Genomic DNA, 15,083 nt, shown 5'->3' with positions numbered 1-15,083 from the left:
CACCTTGCCTCCATCTAGACATGCAACCTCGAGGGGCCGGGACTCGCCCAAGATCTATCTCTGTCAACTTCAACTGTATTTCCTCCATCTTTACAGAAAGATAACAACTGGTTCTTAGAACAGTGTACCCATCATTTTCATATGATATCCTATAGGGAGGATCTTGGTTTCTGTATGTAGGTGTTCTATTTAGTCTTGATTCATCATGTTATTATTTTCAATGCTTTATCTTGAATAATTTGTAAAATGTTTGTTTTGCTGATTGTTGAGAACATGCTGTGAAAGCTTCAAGTTACTGTTCCAAGAATGTTTTAAATCAAAATACCAGTGTGAGAAGTAAAGTAGGGGTTACAAGGTTGGATAGAGTGAGAAGGTGAGGAAGAAAGCTTGGGTGGAAAAGCAAATGGCAGATAGGGCTGATGAAAGAGTATTGGGATGGTTTGGATACATGGAAAGAATGAGTGAAGAAAGATTAGTAAAAGATGTGTGGAAGGCAGAGGTGGAGGGAGTGAACTTGAGGGGACAACTGAGGAAGAGATGGATGAGGTGAAAGAGAAATGTCTGTTGAGCAAGGAATGGAGAAAGTAGGTGATAGGGGTGAGTGGAGAATGTGTATAGATGATATTGTGATACAAGGAAGGGATTGGGCAGGAGATGGGAGGTTAGGGAGTGGTTATATGAGAATGATATTTTGAGGCAGTCTGAAGGGATTTCTACCCACCTCTTTCTGCATGAGGTGATGGAGATAGGGGGGTCACTGATTAAGTGAAGAGGCCTTGCTGTGGGTGTGCTGTGTTTTTCTGCATTGCTTCTGACCCAGGGCACTGGGTAGGACACAGGGATGAGTTATCATCTATGAGAAGATAAGATGAGAGAAGAAAGGGTGGTGGATGGGAATGGGTATATGCCTTTTGATTTGGCTACCTCCCTTGTAAGGGGGTAAAAAAAATTGGTATATAGGTAGGTCAGTGTCTAGTGAAATCATGTAAAATTAGATCAGTTGTGATCTTGAATTTTAGGATAATATTAGGTAAATATAAGAACATTATCTGTGATATGACATGAAATCTTAGTAATCCATAAATACAAACTACTTTACCCAGGTCAACAACATATAACCTAGCTAGTTTGAGGTAAAGGTGGGAATTTGCCAGGGATGTGTGATGTCGTCATGGCTGTTCAATTTATACATGGATGGGGTGGTGTGAAAAGTAAATGCAAGGTAATGGGCGGGGAATTGGAGATAAGAAAATGGGAGATAAGCCAGTTGTTTGCTGATGCTGCATTTGTAGCAGGGTCAGAGGAGGGATTAAGCATGTTCAAAAGATGGAAGTTGAAGATAAATGTGAGTAAAAGTAAGGTGATGAGATGTACAAAGAGAAAGGACAGCAGCAAATTGGATGCAAGTACAGTAATAAGGGAGACTGGAGGAAGTGGATAAGTTTAATACTTGGGGGGCAAATGTGGCGTTAAAAGGAAGAGTGAAGGTGGAGGTAGAAGTTAGATTAAGAGAAGCAAGTAAATGCCTTGGGGGATTAAAAAGTGCAATGAGAAATAGACATTTGGGAATGAATGCCAATAAGAGTGTATGAAAGGGTGATTGTGCCAACAGCACTGTATGGGGCAGAAATATGGAACATAAGAGGAAGTGTTAAAATGCGAGATGAAATGCCTGAGAAGTATGGTAAGTGTTACTAGGCTGGACAGAGTGAGAAACGGGGAGGTGATGAGGAGAGTGGAGGTGGAAAAGGAGTTGGGAGGTAGGGTTTATAAAAGAGTATTGGAATGGTTTGGACACATGGAAAGAATGAGTGCAAAAATATTAGTAAGAGATGTGGAGGACAGATGGAAGGAGTGAACATGAGGGGGCAACCAAAGATGAGATGGGTGGATGGGGTAAAAGGGGCATTGGGAAAGAGGGGAATGTCTATTGAGGAAGGAAAGGCGAGGACAGAAGATGGGGTGAACAGAGAGTGGTATATGGATGATGCTGTGATGCATGGAAGAGAGTGGGTGGGGGATGGGGGGGTGAGGGAGTATGTGTGAATGATATTTTGATGCAGCACAAAGTGATCCCTTCCCATATTCTCTTTTTCTGCATGAGGGTACAGAGAAGGGGTGTCGCTGATTAAATGAAGTGGCCTTGCTGTGGATGTGCAGTGTCTTGTTGCATTGCTTCTGACTCAGGGCAGTGGGTGAGATGCAGGGATGACCCATCATCCAAGAGGATTCAAGAAAATAGGGAGGAGGGGTGAGTGGGAGTGGAGTGGATTTTTGCCTTTGACTTGGCTACCTCCCTTGTAAGGGGGAAAAAGTACTTGGTACATGTATGTATTATTATTATTTTTCATTTGTTTTATTTATTATTATTTTTCTAAGGACTAAGAGTATGGAGTTCTCCATGGTTGGGTGCCTGAAAGTAGCAGTCCATCTCATTTGCTCTTATGGGCTATGGGATAGCTTGAGTTCCACCAGCAGAATGTGTGCCATGATGTATTTGGTGAGTTTTTTTTATAGGGGTGTTGCTGACATGATGTATAAAATAGGTAAGAGTTGTGTTGATTGTTTAGTGGTTTACTTCTCTGGTTATACATAACATTGTAGTTTTCCAGTTCATGTGGGGAAAGGACAACCAAGGCTATAGGTGTTGGGGAGGGGACGGGGAGAGCCTGTAAGGGATATAAATGGGGAGTGGTATGGTATAACTAACCATTCATAATGTGGAAGGGAGGTCTGTTGTTCCAAAAAGTATCAAGTACCAACACAATAGACCTGGCAACAGACAGATTCACTTATATGTATTCATCAACTGGTCTGAGATCATGAATTTGGAGATGTGAGAAACACCATACACAACTACTACACAGTGAAGACAGCATCTTCAACTCAGTCCTTCAATACATATTTTCAGACCAGCTCTGTTGAATTAAATGCGGTTCACATGAGCAATGTTACGGCACCAAGTTCTTGTTTTCTCTGCATTTTTTTCCCGCTTTGCAATTGCGAAACGCAGGGAAAAGTTACCGAGAAAACGGGAAATTGGGGTTGATATATTGTTCGTGTGAACCGAATCGCGGGTTTCTAGTGTAGAAGCAAGGCAACAGGTTGATTGACCTTAATCTGGACGGTCCTTTGTTTCAAGGTGGAACACTGTGTAATATTGAAGTAGTTTTCACTTTTTCATATAAACATGGCTCAAACTTTCAACATATCTGAGTTGCTAGAACGTGGCGCTGTGGTTCAGTGTTTTCAGCCTCTTATTATTTGGTAAATACAATCTAAACGTTTCTGACCTCGACATTAAAAAATCGAGATACAGATGCATTTCTGTATCAAGCATGATAAATTAGTGAATGTTTGGAGAAAATTTAATTGTAATATTAGGTACGAAATCACTCTAAATTAGAATTAGAGAAAAACATACGTAAAACAAATCATAGCAAGTATGCAAATACGTAAACGTGGTAAAATTCATACCGCAGATTATCTAATATCAGTCTAATCATAGAAACAAGTATTTTGTGTATTTCATATTTGAAATTATTCATTGATGCATTCAATACATTATTATGCACTTAACTAACGAGCATGTTCGATTATCCGGTAGATGGTACTAGTAGTCTGTTTGTTATGAAAATAGGGAGGACCATAGCGTTTTGGTTGTAGGGAATTTATTCCAGTCTCGTTTGAGACTAGATGACGCAGATGACAATTAATATAGTCGATACAATGAAACTTGGGAGCAAAGAGAGCAATTCTTATATTTATACGTGAAATATTGGATACTGTTGGATCATAAGACTTCTCTAACAATTAAAAGGTATGTTGCACATACGTTTTGTGATTGGATTTGGAGGGATTGGCCTGGGGTAGATTTGACGATTCAGCGGATAAGAATTATGCTGTACTGTATGGAGTTGCATGGAATTTATTGATATAGTTAATAATATTCCCGGAATTAACACTCATTCTGCCATGTCATTATAGATATTAGGTAAAATTACGCTTATAATAATAATTGACTAGCTCTGAAGTTAATTAGTAGAGCCGAAATTATGGTCGTGGAAGTGGTGGTTGATTATTAACCACCACTTGCATTGATCCTGGAATCTTACAAACATGAGATTTTATCAACTTGATAAAATCTCATGTTTGTAAGATTCCAGGATCATGCAAGTATGCTTGTGCTTTCCAATAGCTCCTAACCTTATCTAACCTAATCTAATGTTACCGAAATGTAACAATTCCATAGAAAACCCCCCAGCAAGGTTCCTATTCCAGTATGATGTATCACGCAAACATATTTTTCATTTCTTTAGTTTTGGGCTGGCTTTGAAATATCCGATTTTTCTTTGGTTTGGAAAGGTTATGTTGTTAGGTTTGAAGCTACTGGACAGTGTAAGTTCCATGTTAAATAACTGTGCTTGTATGATTACTTACATTGGAATTGGTTATTGTTATTTTATATATTTGCTCATGATTACCCCAGCATTGATCAAGCCTTTTTTTCAGATATCTTAATGCTTTCAGCACTAGTTACATATTCTGGTAATCCATATGAATTATTAAACACTTTTTACAAGATGAAAATTTATAATTGAGTCTTGTCCTGTCTTACAAATTTTCTCATGTGCCTTCTCATTGCACTTGCATCATACAGTTGAAACATTCGCTCACACACTTGCTCCACGTAATATTTTATATGTTTCAATCATGTCTTCATGGGCTCTACACTAGTAATCTATAAAGTTAGCAAGTTCTCTTTTTTTTTTTCTAATAACGTAGGATTAGTTTATTTGCTGTACAGGTCAAGACTTCCAAACACAGCACCCTTATGACTAGTGCTGAGCCAAGTTATAGAATTTTATGACTTCTAGGAAATTAGTTTGGAAGGCCACCAGTTGGTGTTTCTTGATGTTTGGGGGCCATAATAGCAATAACAGGGCTATAAAGGTATCATAGATACTTGAAATAATAGTGGACTCCACACCACAGTACTGTTACAATTTTTGTATGGAGCCAGGAATGTTACAATATTAAAAAATGCAAAATACTGGAAATGGGCAATAGTGGCAAAAGGCCATCTTTAAACTATTCCTTGGGAAGCGAACACATGACAAAACCAAAAGAGGAGAAAGACTTGAAAGTGTTAATAAAAGACATATCAGCAGGATGGTGGTAGAGACATATGGACTACGGCAGAAGATTAAAGTGGTGTTCCATGATATGGATGAAAAGATTATGAAAAAACTCGTTGAAACCCTGATATGTCCAAGGCTGGAATATGCATCAGTGGTATGGTCCCCACACAGAGTGAAAGATATAAGCAAGATTGAGAGAATACAAATGGCAGCAATCAAACTGGTCCCCAGCTTGGCAGATAAACCTTATGAGGACAGACTGAAAGTACTGGGTCTACCAACTTTGAAAGATTGAAGAGAAAGAGGTGACATGATTACAGTGTTCAGGTCACTAAAGGGGATAGATTACATTGATAGAAGAGATCTGATTAAAGATGGGAGGGCTTTAAGAGGTCATGGAAGTAAATTAAGAAAGACCACATGTTGAAAGGATGTGAAGAAATACAGTTTTCCATATATATATGTATAAATATGTGGAATAGCTTAGAAGGTGATATAGCCCAAGCTCAAACAATACACAAGTTCAGAATTTATAAATATGATAAATGGAAATAAAAGATATAGACTAAGTTGGAAATGGATGAGAAATAATGGCCTCATACTATCAGAATTTAACTTAGAGGTATGGTAGGTAGGAACATTTTTGCCAACCATATGGTGAGTGAATGGAATAAGCTTCCAGCTAAGGCAGATGATTGTAATACACTTGGATAACACCCTAGCAATTCTTTTTCCATTTGACCTCACTTTAGACCAAAAGATCTGTCAATGTGCTTTATCATTATATTTCCTTGAAACTTATTGTATATAAAGAGGGCCAGGAACCAATGACAGGTACATGTTAGTGGTGGTCATTGAAGGTGTATGTTGGAGAGAATTGCCTCCCCATCTTGAAAATCCATAGGCATTTAGTCTTTGGATCAGACCCAAGATCTGTCTCTATCAACTTCAACTATATTTCTTATTTTAAATAAAGTGAGCTGACATCTAACAACTGCTCCCCTCCCACTACTTTCAGCTGGTGACATAGATTTTTTTTTTTAGCACAAATATAACATAAACAACAGTCCACAATTTCTTCCTGGGGAGATATATGGAGGGGCCAAGGACCATTGTTAGCCACTATGGAATTGGAAATTTCCACACAGTGAAGCTTGAGAATCATCATCGTCGTTGTTGTCGTCACTAATAATAATAGTGATAATGCATATATATATATATATATTTATTTATATACAGACGCTCCTCTATTTACGTTCATTCGTTTTACGTTTTTTTTATTTTACGTTTGAACTGACTAAAAAAAAAAAAAAAATTAGTGAATTTTCGAGTTTAGTGCGCTCTCCGTAGTTCAAACGATACTTACGCATGACGCTGCGTCCATTGTTTACATGGCACAAACGACAGACTGAACGTGCCTTCCCTCCTCCTCCTCCTTCTCCACCATCTCAATTTATGTTGCTTGAATTTAATTTATTTGAAATTAATGTTATTATTCTACAATGTTATGTTTATAATAAATGATTTAGGGGTGTTTTATAAGATACGGTAATAGAATTTATGGATGTATAGTACAGTAACAACTTACGTTCATTTTCATGTTATGTTCGGCCGTTCGGAATGTAACTAAAACGTAAGTTGAGGAGCGTCTGTGTATATATATATATATATACACACATATACATATACCAAGTTTTTTTTTTTCCTTACAAGGGAAGTAGCCAAAATCAAAGGCATAAATCCACTCCCACCCATTTCATCCCCACATACTCCACTCCCATTCACCATTCCTTCCTCCCTCTTTTCTTGGTTTCTCTTTGATGATTGGTCATCCCAGCATCTTGCCCACTGCCCTGGGTCAGAAACAATGCAGCAAGACATGTCATATCCACAACAAGGCTGCTTCATTTAATTGGTGACCCCCCCCCCCCCCCATCTGTCCCCTCATGCAGAAAAAGAGAAGACAGGGAGAAATCTTGAATGATAATAGTAATAATATTTTGTCTCATGCTTCACTGTATGGAAACTCACAATCCCACAGTGGCTAACAATGGTTCTTGGCTCCTACCATATATCTCTCTTGGAAGAAATTTTGGACTTGTTTATGTTGTGTTTGTGTTGAACTGTTTCTATGTCACAAGCTGAAAGCAGTGGGAGGGGAGCAGTTGTTAGTTGTTAGGTCACTTCATTTGAAAAAGGAAATATAGTTGAGGCTGATAGAGACAAATCTTGGCTCTGATCTGTAGACCAAGTGCCCATGCATTTTCAAAATAGGGAGGTGATTCTGATGCATGACAGTGGGTGGGATATAGAGATGACCCATCATCCATGAGGAGCTAAGATGAGAGGGAAGAAAGGGTGGTAGCTGGGAGTGGGTCTTGCCTTTTGACTTGGCTATATCCTTTGTCAGGGTGAAAGAGCCCTTGGTATATAGATGGATTATTGTTATTATTATGATTATTATCACACTTCTCACTAGCAACAATCAAACTTACCTCACACTAAACAACACATGTATCCCACACACATATAGGATGCCATATATAGACACTTGTATTGTAATTGTCAAAGGATTACAAAGGCAGAGCATGCTGGCAGGAGACCTTTTGGTCCATAACTAGGTCAACATGAAAAAATATGATAATGATAAAAAGATAAAAATGAAAAAAAAAAAAAAAAAATTATAATATAAATAATAACAATAATTTTTTTCAGTTGTGAAGAAAGCCTGACATGGCTGGAGGAGGTGGTGGTGGTGCAGAGGGTGAAAGTGTCGGAGGGCGACACAGCGGTGGAGGCAGAGGTGGTGGGAGGTATCGAAGAGGCAGTGCCAGGGGCCATCACCACCATGCCCTTGGTTCTGATGAACGTCACAGAGGAGAAGATGCTTATGGGGCCAGTGAAGAGAGAAGAAATGTGGAAGTCCATGAGAAAACGGAGAGCAAATTTAGGCAGTACAGGGGTGAGTTTATTTTGCTTTGCGTTAAAGGAATCAAGAATGAGTATCTTTTGTACAAGATTATCTTGCAAGATGAACAGTAGAGAAAAGTATCTCCTGTTACCCAGTTTCAAAACCCATCAACCCCTGTTCCTACATCTCTATAATAAACACAAAGTCTGTGTGAATTTCAGTTCCTACATTCAGTTCTCCACATTTGTAAAAAAAAGAACTGACAAGCATTCAGCAGCTGCCCTCCTCCTCCTTTCTCCACCCCTTCCTTTTCCATCTACTCCACTTCCTCCTATTCCACTCCCTTCCCCTTCTCCTCCTTTTCCTCCTCCTCCTCCTCCTCCTCCTCCTCCTCCTCCTCCTCCTCCTCCTCTTCCTCCTCCTCCTCCTCCTCCTCCTCCTCCTCCTCTTCCTCCTCCTCCCCCCCCTCATCTCTCTCCTTCCCACCTGCTCCTTCTATTCGTCCCTCTGCTCCTTCCCCATTCTCTCCCTTCTTTCCCTCATGTCCCCTTCTCCTTCACCACCACTTATGTAATTTTCTCTCTCTCTCTCTCTCTCTCTCTCTCTCTCTCTCTCTCTCTCTCTCTCTCTCTCTCTCTCTCTCTCTCTCTCTCTCTCTCTCTCTCTCTCTCTCTCTCTCTCTCTCTCTCTGTCTTCTCTCTCTCTCTCTCTCTCTCTTTCTCTCTCTCTCTCTCTATATATATATATATATATATATATATATATATATATATATATATATATATATATATATACATATACACACACACACACCTGTGGGGCTCTGTTTGTTATTCTCCAGTTATTATACCTTGTTTTAAATTCATAAATGTATCTAGCCTTTGGTAGGCTATTTCAATTTATGCATCTGTTTAGAAAACTCTCTATGGTGCTCAAATATTTCATTCAGTACAGGAACTATACCACTGCTGCATATTACATAGCCCAACATGTATGCACAATGGAGACAATAATACTAAGTTTCTTAATCTCATGAGTTATTGGTCAACCAGGTGGCTGTGGTTGGGTGCCTGTGATGCAGGTTTATTAGAAGAGACTAAGGATGCAGATTGAAAGTGTTTGAAATTGTTTTTGCATTTTCTTATGGTTTCTACTTTTTAGATTCAAGCAGAAGCTTTAATGAGGATTCAAGGATATCCAAGCAACTACGCAAATTAGCAAGGGAAGATGATGTTGAACGCTACATGGCACAAGTGCAACAGCTTCAGGTGGGATTGTTTGGTAGTATGATGATTAGAATGTCTCACATTTAGGATGCTAAATTATCAATTGTCATTTAATTTGTGCATTGTTTTTATAAACTAAATAACACACAAATGTAAATGTCTTAGGGGAGATGAAAAGTGTCATAAGAAATAGATATCAAGGGATGAATACAAGAGACCAGTGTACCAAGAGGTGATCGTACCCACAACACTGTATAAGGCAGAAACTTGGAATTTAAGGGAGGCAGAAAGGAGAAGTGTAAATGTGTTAAGTGTTTAACAAGTTCAGTGGGGAGTATGAGGATGGATAGTGGGAGAAAATGAAGAAGTGAAGCAGAGCAGAAGGTGGAAAGAAAGCTGGCAGATAGGGTTGATCAAAGAATACTGGGATGGTTTGGGCACATGGAAGGAGTGAATGAATAAAGTTTAACAAAGAGAGTGTGGAACGCAGGTAGATTGAGGTATTTGAGAGGAAGACTGAAAATTGGATGGATGGATGGATGGATGAAGGGAATGTGTCAGGCAGGGAAGGGAGAGGGCAAGAGATAGGTATAGATATGAATGAATGAGAAATCGGTGCATCTCAAAGTGATAATTTCTTGTCTGTTGTGTAATTTTTGAGAGGATAAGGGGGCTGTTGCCAAGTAATAAAATGGGTGTGAGTGAGAAAGAAGAATATATAGACTGAAATGAGAGCATAGTCCTAAAGAGGGATGCACTGGGGATGAACCAGGAGTAATGCAGGGGAGAATAATAATAATAATGGTTTAAGCAGGAAGGAGTGAAAATTCACATGTATAATGGTAGGGAAATTGGTGGGGGGTTTTCTGCTTATATGCCTTCTCACCTTGCTTTGTTGGTAATGGCTGATTGGACAAAAAAATATATAAAATTGTTATACTTGCTATACATGCTAAGCTACTTTTTGTAATATATATATATACATTTTTTTTTCTCTTCAAATTTTTCAGGAATCAATTATGCTAAATGAGAATATTAAGTATGTACGACGCCACTATGACTATATTTTGGATTCCCTGTATGAGTGCCTCCATGCTGCACCCTCTCCACCATGCAGATGGGAAATAACGTGCTGTATTGGACGTGTTGGTCATGTTATGGAAGAGGATGTCAAAAGGTTACTATTTTTATGTACTTTCTTTTTTATACATGCTTCTGACAAGGATTCTGGCAGAGGACAAGAGATTCAGTTTGATGTGCTGAAATGGGAAGGGTGGTTAAATTTGGTTTGTTTATAGTGTGTGTTTGTTTTGACTGGCACCCTAATTATTAGGGGTAAAAGGGGTTTACTATGTAATTTAGCAGTTAGATCCCTCAATACCACTACATTCACATCCCTCCCAGAACTATACACAGTCATTAGAATAATTCCAAAAGTTTTCTCTCATTCTCACTTTTGTCACTAACCATACCATCTGGACATATAATCGTAAACACTTGGATGACGTTTCCATTCAGGGACCAATGGCAGGTACTTGCCAGTGGTGGTCCTGCAAGATGGATGGCAGAGAGAATCATCACCCTCTTGCCCATTTTCAAAACCTGTCAACCCTCATCACCTTTCTCCAGAGATGCAACCCTAAGGGGCTGGCAATCAGTGTCTGGACTGTGCCCAAGGTCTCTCTCTATTACCTTGAACCATATTTCCTCCATTTTCTCATATAATGAAAGATGACAGTGGCACCTGTTCCTTTCCTCTTACTACTTTTAGCTGGTGACATAGAAATAGTTCCATAGGAGTACAACACAACATAGTCCAATGTTCTTTCCCAGAGATTTGTAAGAGGGTCCAAGGACTGTTGCAGGGTATTGTGGGGCTGCAGGTTTCCGGTCAATGAGACCCAAGGCAACAGTCACTATCTTTCCATCCAACTACATACACATCAAATCACTCACCTGCAGAACCACTCCTTCCCTCCCTTACTCTCTCTTTCCACATTCTATTTACCTCACTCCTAAAATCAAACTCAGTATTTTCTTTTAGTTTGGTTTCACTCAATGTTGACAGATGTATCTAGAGGTGACCTGAAGACAGTAACTCGACATAGTAACTACAAAATGGCAGCTAAGAACACTAAAGCTTACTTAGACAAACTAGAACAATGGCTTAGAAATAATAGAATGGAAGTTTTACCCTTAGAATCTGTGGTGGGAGAAAAGAATACTGCCACCAAGTAATTCCACTTGGATCGTAAGAGGCGAGAAGAAAGGGACGGGGATTGGGACTAGGCATCCTTCTCCTTGTAGCCCCACAGGGGACATTCCTAAAAGAAAAAGCAAAGGCATAAGAGGGTCTGGGAGTTTTTGGACCAGCACCCTAAGGTTTGGGTCGTTTAATGTGCGTGGATGTGGTACAGATGAGAGTAACAGGGAAGAGATGGTAGTATGTTTGTGAGAAGAAAGATGGATGTGTTGGCTTTGAGTGAAACTAAGCTGAAAGGGAAGGGAGAGTGTAAGTTTGGGAGTGTAAGTGGGAGGTTATCAGGAGTGAAGAGAGGGCGAGGGAGGGAAGGGGTGGCTATACTAGTAAGTGAAGAGATAGGTAAACGTGTAGTGGAGTGGAAAGAGGTTTCCTCAAGGATAATGTGGATGAAGGTGAAACTGGGAAAGGAGATGTGGGTTTTTGTAAGTGCATATGGGCCTGGCAGTGAGAAGAGCGTAGAAGAAAGGGAGGCTTTTTGGATAGATTTAAATGAGTGCATAGAGGATTTAGGGAGAAATATCAATGTAATAGTATTGGGAGACCTTAATGCTAGGGTAGGCAATGATCCAATTGATGGAGTGTTTGGGAAATGTGGAGTTCCAGGAAAGAATTGTAGTGGAGAGTTGATGGTGGAAATGTGTCTAGAAAGAGAGTTGATGATAGCAAATACAGTGTTTCGGAAGAAAGTCAAGCATAAGTACACATGGGAGAGGGTGGTGGATGGAAGGGTGGTAGATAGAGCATTAATGGACTATGTAGTGGTAAATAGGATTATGATAGGAAGAATTAAGGCTGTACATGTGCTAAGGGGAGAGGGTGGGTGAATATCAGATCCTTTTTTGATGGAAGGTAAGTTGAGAGTGGAGGATAGATGGAGAAAGAGGAAAGGGACAAGAGGTAGAGAGGTGCTTAGAGTGAACTCTAAATGAAAAGGAGAAGGAGCACAAGAAGAATCTGAAGGAGTAGTGGGAGGGAGTGAAGGATAGAGTAGAGCTAGGAGTGGAGGAGAAATGGGGATGGTTCAAGGAGGGAGTCACAAAGTGTGCAATGATGGTGTGTGGAACAAGAAGGATAGGAGGAAATAAAAGAAAGGGTAGTGAATGGTGGGATGAGGAAACAAAGAAGGTTGTAGAAGAGAAGAAGCGAGCTTTCACAGATTGGTTACAAAATAGGACAAGGGAGTCATATGAGAGGTACAAAGAAAAGAAAAGAGAAGTAAAGCAAAAGGTAAAGGAGGCAAAGAGGAGAGCAGATGTGAAATGGGGTAAGAGTATGACAGAAAATTTTGAAAGTAATAAAAAGATGTTTTGGAAAGAAATTAAGAGGAGGCGAATCAAGTAGAGAAGAAAAGGTAAAAGGTGCAGATGGAGAGATGATAATGGAAGAGAAGGCAGTAAGGGGAAGATGGGCAGAATATTTTAGGGAGTTGCTGAATGTGAAGGAGGGAAAGATAGCTGTAGTGGGAAATGCTAAGAAAATGAGAGTGATGAGTGAGGAAAATGGAGGAGAAATAAGGAAGGATGAAGTGAAGGCAGTTGTTAAGATGATGAAAGCAGGTAAGGCACCTGGTCTGGATGGATGCCATGCAGAATGTCTAAAAAAGGAGGTACAGTGATGGTGGACTGGCTGGTGAGGTTATTTAATGTTTGCTGGAGGACTGGAGGAGTGCCTGTATAGTTCCACTTTACAAGGGAAAAGGGGACAATTATGAATGTAGTAGTTTCAGAGGGATTAGCTTAAGTGTAGTTGGGAAGGCTTATGGGAGGATCTTGATTAAGAGGATTAGGAGAGGAACAGAGGGAGTAATTGGTGAGGAACCATGTGGGTTTAGGACAGGTAGAGGTTGTGTAGATCAGATTTGTTCCGAAGAATACAAACTCTTCGGTACTCCTTACACTAGGATACTCTCGCGTAGCGCGAATATTTCTACTGCGAAATTAAAATCCTCACTCTGTGGGTCTGGGCAACGCTTATCCTCAGTAAGGGGCCCTCCACCACAAGTCTCGCACACTATAACCATTCTCTTCGCAGTAGTGACCGCGTTAACATCTCTCTACTATACATGTTTAGTTTTTATCGGTTTCCCCCTTAATGGGCCGATTCTCAGTCAAACTCCATTATTAGCGCGGCAGCGAACCGTTAATTACTCAGCGGTTCTATGTTTACGTCGGTGCCGAAAATCAAGCAATCCGCTTCGATTGTCGCCAGCTCACTCTAAGGACGCTAAGGAGTTCGTCGTCCTTCAATTTCATCGGGGTTTTCCCTACGCCATCCTGTGTCCTGGAATTATTAAGTGCTTCTCCATTTCCTGTATTATTCCCTTAACCGCCACCGGGTATCCTACCCTTCACTGTAAGTATGGAATCTGGTTCCAGTATTGTTGTGGTTTCGCCGAAGGGTGATAGGGGGAAAGGTGCGCAAGCATAGAAAATGGCTTCCCTCTTCACCCCCCCAAAAACAAGGGAAGGCGGCCTACGGCTTCGGAGGAGACGAGCAATTCTCTCCCTCCTCCACGGCGTAGTAGACAGGAAGCCAAGTTGTCCTTTATTCCTTTAAACCTGGACGGTTAGCGTAGATGGACATGCGCCTCAGGCCACCTCTAGCTACCGTTCCTGTACGAGCTTTCCCGGATGAGGTCGCTTGCGGCTTGCCCTCGCCCATCCCAGAAACTCAACAGTCGCCAGGAAGGTGGTACAACGCCACTTCGAGTCATTCTCAGGCCAAGTTGTCCTCTTCCTTCAACCGGGACGGTTAGCGTAGACGGACATGCGCGTCAAGCCACCGCTAGCTACCGTTCCTGTATGACATTTTTCCCGGATGTGGTCGCTTGCGGCTGCCCCCGAAACTCGACGCCGGCACGGACAAAGGGGGGGGGGGCAAAGAGCCCCTTAGTCTCTTCTACTCAGGAATCCCGCAGTACGCACAAAAGAGCCGGGTGATCAACGGTGACCTTTCCATGCCCTTTGCTCACAGGGACAGAGATCAGGGACGAGGTTGCAGACACGGTGTTTCTCGCTGACCGGATGCTACGTCGGCGGAGGACGCGGACAGTTGTCTCCCCCCTCCTAAGCATAGTAAACGGAATGGTTGTACAATAGCCGCCCCCGGGTACGAGATTTTTCCCGGATGCGTCCACCGGCCCCGCGATGCTGCCGGCGGCTCCGACCCCCCACGGACAAAGGAGCCGAGTTCGGAGATTCGGAGCGCGTCGGCCTCTTCTCCTCCTCGGGTGGCCCCCACATCCACCTTCCACCCGTCGTCAGACGAGCCGGGTCATCGCCGGAACCCTTTCTATGCCCGGTGGGCAGGAAGCCCGAGATGTGCCCACGCGCGCGTTCGTCGTGGGTGACTCAGCTTCGTCCATTGGAGGCAGTCTCCCCTTGGCGTCTCCCGGACCATCCGCACCCAGGCGGGACTCATCAAGCGGACATTCCCCGGACCTCCTCCCCACTCTCTGTTCACTCGTCACTACGTTGAAGGAACAGATGGAGGCCCAACGGGAATTTTTCCGCGCTTCTCAAGCGCGGTTCGTGCACCGCACG

At 41.5% G+C, this 15,083-nt stretch overlaps 1 protein-coding gene across 8 annotated transcripts in view; it reads left to right on the top strand.

Moving 5' to 3' along the window:
- The first annotated feature begins 3,619 nt into the window (after positions 1 to 3,619).
- The window catches only part of nonC (serine/threonine-protein kinase Smg1), a 139,359-nt gene continuing 127,895 nt past the window's right edge, over positions 3,620 to 15,083 (top strand). For 6 of the 8 annotated variants that reach the window (XM_076196844.1, XM_076196838.1, XM_076196843.1 and 3 more), the window contains exons 1-4: positions 3,620 to 3,820; positions 7,857 to 8,103; positions 9,214 to 9,320; positions 10,289 to 10,455. In XM_076196844.1, coding sequence (XP_076052959.1) covers positions 7,875 to 8,103; positions 9,214 to 9,320; positions 10,289 to 10,455 — 503 coding nt within the window. In that variant the 5' untranslated portion in view covers positions 3,620 to 3,820; positions 7,857 to 7,874. The remainder of the gene's footprint in view (positions 3,821 to 7,856; positions 8,104 to 9,213; positions 9,321 to 10,288; positions 10,456 to 15,083) is intronic. The other 2 variants (XM_076196842.1, XM_076196841.1) reach the window with 1 other exon arrangement.

Source organism: Oratosquilla oratoria, chromosome 13, assembly GCF_046742065.1.
Source record: "Oratosquilla oratoria isolate Oo_2021 chromosome 13, ASM4674206v1, whole genome shotgun sequence".
Classification (NCBI taxonomy): Eukaryota; Metazoa; Arthropoda; class Malacostraca; order Stomatopoda; family Squillidae; genus Oratosquilla; species Oratosquilla oratoria.
The sequence above is the reverse complement of the archived record's forward strand: the minus strand, read 5'-3'. Positions and strand labels throughout refer to the sequence as shown.